Source organism: Phoenix dactylifera, chromosome 1 (genome assembly GCF_051530095.1).
Source record: "Phoenix dactylifera cultivar Ajwa chromosome 1, Ajwa_hap1_PhDact_Kaust_v1.1, whole genome shotgun sequence".
Taxonomy (NCBI): domain Eukaryota; kingdom Viridiplantae; phylum Streptophyta; class Magnoliopsida; order Arecales; family Arecaceae; genus Phoenix; species Phoenix dactylifera.
Window position 1 is genome coordinate 52,750,424 of NC_143190.1, and position 7,050 is coordinate 52,757,473.

Here is a 7,050-nt window from a genome sequence, read left to right on the forward strand (position 1 = left end):
TACACCCAAAAAAAATTAAAAGATAACAATTTTTGGAGCACTCCGGATAAGTCCTCCTACCCCATCCAAAGAGTCTCCTCAGAACGGTTAGCCACATTAGAGGCTACCCAATCTGCTGCCCCGTTGGCCTCACAATAAACATGCTTTGCTTTAACGACCATCCCCCCACATATCATAGCTCGAATATCCCTGAGCAGCAGGTGGCTATCGTCCACACCACCCGCACCCTGATGGATCCAATCGATGACTGTCGTCGAGTCACCCTCCAGCACTATAGCGCATGCAGGCAAAAAGTGTTGGGCATAACTCAATCCGAACCAGGCTGCCTTCAGCTCTGCCCCTGGGACCGAAGTGTCAAAAATCTGGCAGCCACCAGCCGCAATCACCCTGAAGTTCGGACCTCTGATGATAAAGCCTGCCCCTCCTCCATTTCTGCCATATAGAACACATCCATCGAAATTCACCTTGAGAAAACTCAGGGGTAGGGGCTCCTAGGTGAAGAACACCGTGCGAAGCGCTTCATGAGCAAATGAGAAGCCCCAGGTGTCCCGAGTTATCAAGGGTCCATCTAACAGATGCGACTGAATAACCTCAGCTGCCTGGCTCCAAGCCCACTCAATCACGAGCTGCGAAAGGAAACATCTCTTGCCAAACGTTCAGGCATTCCTGGACGGCCAGATCTAATACGCCATATAGGTCACCACTGTAGCCGCATGTCTAGAGTGTGGTGAAGCCGCCTACCATCTGGTCATTTGCAGAAAAGACGTCGAGTCACGCCAGCCTCCGGAAGGAACCTTGGCAAGCTCCCAAATCCTCCTCGTACGGTGACACTAGAATAGTGCATGGTCCACTAACTTTGCCACTTGGCAGAAGGGGCATTGGGGATGGATCTACAGGCCCCTACTACTCAGGACGAGCCTCGTCGGTAACTTTCCCCAAGCAACCTTCTAGATAAACAAAGCTACCCTCGGATGCAGACTGAACTGCCAGACCCAGGAGCAGTCGACCCCTTTGTACTGCACACTCCGAACAAGGCCGAAAACATTGCCAACCCTGACTCCAAATCTGCATGTCGAGCTCCATACCCGCACATCGGGTCGGGGTAAACTGGCACTGGTACTGACCGGATTCTCTCAGCAAGCTGGTCACCCAATAGCTGGGCTAAGCACGTAATGTCCCAGTCTACCCCACCAGGCCGCAGGAGGTCACTAACTCGCAGCCCTCTTGGGGTGTCGATGTTAACCATGGTCGGCCATCGCCCTACTGAAAGCGAGTCCACCCAGGAGTCTGCCATCGCGTCCATGCTCTGTCCGTCACCTATCAGCCACCTACAATGAGACAAAATCAAAGGTACATACATGTCGATCTCCCGCCACAAGGGAGAGCACCGCCGACTCCTAGCTTGAGGCTCACCAGCCCGAGCCAGACCATATCACGACGCCATCATTTGACTCCAAAAGCATTGGGGCTCCAATATGAATCTGGCCGTGTGCCGAGCGATCAAAGCCTCTCTCTCCTCGTCAGTAAAGACTGCACCCTAGCCCACCTTCTCAGATCAGAAGACAGATTGACTCTCAAGCTACAAGGTGCACCCCATGGCCCTCGCCGAGAGACCCCCAAATGAATTTCGGGAGAAGCCGTTCAATCCTTGCTAGCACCATTTTAGGGACAATGGTGCAGGACATGAGATAGATCGGCATGGAATACAGGACCGATCTGACCAGTGTCACTCTGCCCATCATGGAGAATGATGCCGCTCCAACCCTCTAGTCACTCCTGGACATGCTGCACCACCTCAAGGCACTCAAACCCGCGTAGTCTCCTCCCGGAGATAGGGACACCTAAATAGCACCAAGGCCCCTCCTGCTCTCTAATCGCAAAAAGTGCGTGGATCTCCTATCGAACCCGCAACTCTGTACTCGGGCTGAAGCAGATGGCGGACTTGTGGAAGTTCACCTGCTGACCAGACGCCTCGCAATAATCCTTCAAAACTTGCTTCAATGCTGGCGCATCTTGCATCCTTGCCCTGGACAAAAGAAGACAATCATCAGCAAATAAAAGATGGGATATCGGGCGAGCCCCAGGGGCTGGGACATAAGCCTCCAGCTCTCGCGCCCGACATGCGGCCCACAAGGAGTGGGAGTGAACATCAACACATATAATTAATAAATACGGAGATAAAGGAATCCTTGGCGTAGCTCGACGGTCGAGCGAAAGAAAGACGATGGTGTGCTGTTAATCAGGATAGAAAAGGATGGCCCCAAAACACAGCCAAGTACCCAGTCGATCCTCGTCCTATAGAATCTGAAGCTCTCCATAGCCTACCGGAGGAAAGGCCACCAGATTCTATCATAGGCTCGCTCCATGCCAAGCTTGACAGCCATAGTGCACCAATGTCTCGGAGCTCGATGCAAATCCCACATCATCTCTTGGGCGATCATAGTATTATCTGTGATGCTCCTCCCTTCCATAAAGGCCCCTTGTTTCTGACAGATGAGGTCAGGAAGTAATAGCTTCATCCTACCTACCAGGATCTTCGCAACCACCTTGTGAAGGGTAGTGCAGAAGCTAATAGGCCTATAGTGGCTTGGTTCAGCTGCATCACGCCACTTCGGAATCAAAGTGACCAAAGTAGCCTTCCAGTCTTCCGCCATGACTGTCGAACTAACAAATAACTAGACAACCTCCACCACTGCCTGCCCAACAATACCCTAGTACCTCTACAAGAAGAATGGAGGAAAACCATTGGAACCTGGGGCTTTATCCTCCCCAAGAGCCCAGACCGCCTTTCTTATTTTCTCCTCAAAGACTGCCCTAATCAGGGCAGCGTTCTCTGTCACCCCCACCGTGGTCTCTGGTCACGGGAGTGGGGTGTCGCCTTGGGATCCGCCATCCTCCATCCACCTAGCTTTGAAAAGGTCCACCAGGGTACTGCGGATCGCGCTCTCCTCCTCCACTCGCTACCCAGTTCCATCTCTCACGGAGCAAATCATGCTCCTTTGCCTCTTGACAATGGTCGACTGGCGGAAAAAGTGTGTGTTTCTGTCACCCTCCATCCACTGGACCTGAGACTTCTGTTTCCAGAACACTTCCTGCTGCCGTAGTAGTGAATGGTGAGTGGCAAGGTGCTGCCGGAGAGAGCTCAGATTAGCTTCCGGCAGCCCACCCAACCTCTCCTCCCTCCCTTGGAGCTCGCCTATAGATTCTTCCACCTCCTCCAGCCTCCTGAAGATATTTCCTACTACCTCTCGGTTTCATCTTCGGAGTCTGCACCTAATCAGCTCTAGCCTTCTCAAAACTCTTTGCATGGCATCACCCTGCACCGGCAGTGCCCAAGCCTCCCGGACGATGTCCTAGGACTGGGGGTATTCCAGCCATATCTTCTCGAACCTAAATGGGGGTCGATGGTCGATGTTATTAGTGGTCGAGATCAGGAGAGGACAATGGTCAGAGGCAATCCGGGCTAGATAACATACTTGAAATGCTGGGAAACGTTGAATCCAGCATGCAGACGCAACCGCCCTATCAATCCACTCCCAAACTTTGGCCTGACCTTCGCGGTTATTACACCAGGTGAAGTTCGGACCGGAGAAACCAAGATCCACCAATCCATTCCTAGCTAGGAACTCACGAAACTCCCTCCGTTCCACCTTGTCGGTGTAGGCACAACCCCCTATTTCTCGTATGGGCCCATAATACAATTAAAATCCCCAGCTACTAGGGTCGGGACCTCTTGCGAGACTAGGGACGAGATCTCCCCCCGCAGCAATCTCCTCGTTTTGTATTCAGTGCTAGCATAAACACCACATAAAATCCAAGAAGGTTCATAAGGTTTGGAGATACCATAGCAACTTGTTGGGGGCAGCTCCGGAACACATCCACCATCGCCACCCCCCGCTTCCAAAGAAGCAGGATGCCTCCCGATAGCCCCTGAGACTCTACCTCAAAGGACTCCCAATCAGTCCCACAAGCGGTGCTGGATTCGACTGAGACTGCATCCAGACAGCCTAGTTTCACACAAGAAACAGATATTTGGGTCATGCACCTGTACCAGACGTCTAAAGGATGAATTGAAAGAGGGCTTTGCTGCTCCCCTGCAATTTCATCCCAAGATCTTCATAAGACACTACTCTGCCATGAGGGCCCCCGCATCTCCGCACTGCGGGCCCCAATGGTATCCTCCTCCATCTCGATCAACCATCTATCGAAGGCGGCACCTTCCACATGGGCCAGACCATCTCCTGTTGCCCCGATCTCGGCATCAAACCAGAAGTCTGGCCCATGCTCGGAAGCCCGAGGGGAGTCCAACCCCAACTCCCCAAGCTCCTTTGGTGGGCCGCCCCATCAGGACCCACCCGCAACACCCCCCCTCCCCCCCAACACACACACACACACGCACCACCCCCGACTCACTCCCTATCACCGCGACCATCACCCTCCTAACCGTCGAGTCGTGGACGGTCCGATCGACGCCACCGAGGGGGGCTGGCCCGCACCCCGTCGACACTGCTCCTCCGACCGCCGCACCGTCCACCGGCACTAGCGAGGGGGCCGTGGCCGCGACGCCAAGGGCATCGACGGAGGCCCCCACTGCAGCAGGAGCGGTCGCCGAGGAGTCGTCGACCGCAACGGAATCGCCGGGGGGAGCCGGAGCCGCCGCCACCGCAGTGGCTGGCCTAGCTCCCGACGGGGGTCGGCCTCCCTCAACGGCAAGTGGGCCCTCCGAAGCCGCGGATCCCCCTGAGCCGTGGAAGAAGAACACCACACCCCCCCTCCCCACCACCGTCGTGGATAGTGGCCGGAGCCCCCTCTCCGCCTCGGGCGTCCCCCGGGAAAGCCGAATGCCTCACCGGGTTGGCCGTCCCAGCCCCTGGCGGGTTCATGCCTCCCGCCGCGGTGGGGAAACCCTCCCAAGCCGGAAGGCCAGGAGAAGGGCCCGACCCTGCAACCGGTCCAACCCGAGTCTCGCCCCCCTTTGGGCCTTGACCCGAGCCGAGCCGGATGACCCGGTCTGCGCTCCTAGGCCGGCCCATCAAGAAGGATGTCGGGCGAGCATCAAATGGGATGTCCGACAACCTGGGCCGCTTGTTCTGTTGGGCCGGGTATGTCGTCCAGATTCCTGGGTTGGCCCGCACCGTCCCCAACCCGTCACCACCACTCGCCGAGTTGACCCACTCCGAAAGTGGGTCGAGCGCAGAGTCGGCTCGGTCGCCGGCAGCTGATCCTGACCCGGCCACATCGACCGGCCGAGCCATAGGCGGGGATTGGCGCCGCGCTTTCGGAGCCAGGGTAGCTGGGTGGGATGGGCGTTGGCTGCGGCCTTAGAGCCAACGACTTGGGCTTCGACCCGGTCGTCTTCTTCGGCATTGGCTAGTCCTTGGCCGCCCGGGGCAGCCGAATCTAGCTAGCAGTGGGCCAGGGCCCGAATGCCAGCTGCCTCGAGGCAGCTCCGGGGCTCGTACCAAGGTCACCACGGAGGGCTACCTTCTCCGGTTGCAGAAAGGTGCAGCTCTCCCCTGCATGCCCGATCCGCCAGCACCGGAAGCAAACTCCGGGCAGGCCCCCATACACGAAGGGTTGCCATAAGGGTCTTCTCGTCCCATGGAGCTGGACATCGGGTAGAAGAGGGGCGATGACATCGATGGCCACCCGGACCCTCGCAAACCCCATTACCTTCCTCTGCTCTGTGAGGCTGTCGATGGCGATTGGCCGGCCTGCCTCTGCCTCGATTTCGAGTATCGTTGCGCTGTTCCAGTACTCGACTGGGAGCCTAGGCAGGCAGAGCCATACCACTGCCGTCTTGACGGCGTCATGCCCTGTGACAAGGTCCGGCGACCAGGGTTCCATAGCGAGTAGTTGTCCTGCCACCACCCACGGCCCGTTGGACATTGCACGGTCCCTGTCTGTCGTCGTTTTGAACCGAAGCACGAGGTGGTCATTGGCAAGAGGCACCGCGACCACCTCAGCATCCATTTTGGCACAGGCGGCCGCATCCTTCGCCACTCATTCCGCGAGCACACGATGATCGCCCGGTCCATCCATTCTCGATGCTCGGCTTCAATCGGCTCTGTCGGCAGGTCAAGGAACTTCGGGAAGAGATGCCGCAACTCCTTGATATTCGCCTCCGAAGCCAACTGAGTAACCCAACCGCCGAATCTCGGCCGACCTTTCACCGCCTCGCTCCCCCCCATCGGCGGAGCACGTCTTCCCCCCCACTGGGTCACCACCATCGCCTTCTCGGAGCTCTCTGCCATAGGATGGCGAGAGTCGGGAGGGCCAGAACTCTCGGACTAGGGCGATGAATCTCTCGCCGGAGCGGAGCTCACCCGGAAACCAGCAGTGTCCATACAGAACACCAGTAGCAACAGCCCCTCTCGCCGGAGCGGAACCCCCCGCCAGAGCTACGGGCCGGTACCCTCTCGCTGGAGCGGCGCTTCTCGGCCAAACTAGCTGTTACCCTCTTGCCAGAGCGGAAGTCTCAAAAACTAGCCGTTAGCAGCAACAAGTTTATGCTTTTTTGAAGCTTCACAATATATGTAACAGACTTTGATAGAGATCCAAAGTAGTCCGTCAATGTCAGAAAGGCAAGGATGGTTGAACTCCTTTTTGATCCATATTTATATTGTGCAACCATATAATGGCTCAGTTTGGAAGAGCTTGTGGTGGGACAAAAAGTACTTTCTGACCCTCCAAAATTATTTTTAGATGAAATAAGGATGTTTGATAAAAATTTCGAGAAGATTTCTCAGAAAGCTAATAACAACTTTTTGGAAGAAGTTTCATTTTGGAGCTTTCCGAAAAATTACTTCTACGCCTAGTCGGAAAGCTATTTTTTTGCTAGGATGAAAGCTATTTTTTTGCCAAAATACAAATATAACAATTACATAAAATGTGTCTTTAATAATTGTTTAACCAATGTTATCACATAACTAGAAAATTTGTTATATTATAAAAAATTAATTTATGCTAATAATTATAATATTTTATATCTTTATTATTATATTATACTATAAATATAATATTATATTACATTATATTATAATACATTGA

At 54.7% G+C, this 7,050-nt stretch overlaps 1 protein-coding gene across 1 annotated transcript; it reads right to left on the reverse strand.

Moving 5' to 3' along the window:
* Positions 1–5,400: 5,400 nt before the first annotated feature.
* LOC120110622 (uncharacterized) lies at positions 5,401–5,973 on the reverse strand. Its single transcript, XM_039126191.1, has one exon. The coding sequence runs from the start codon at positions 5,971–5,973 to the stop codon at positions 5,401–5,403; it is 573 nt and encodes a 190-aa protein (XP_038982119.1).
* Between the last annotated feature and the right edge of the window lie 1,077 nt (positions 5,974–7,050).

Bases quoted from the DNA above. Each gene is read 5' to 3' on its own strand.
- LOC120110622 (XM_039126191.1), bottom strand. From the start codon at position 5,973: ATGGATGCTGAGGTGGTCGCGGTGCCTCTTGCCAATGACCACCTCGTG.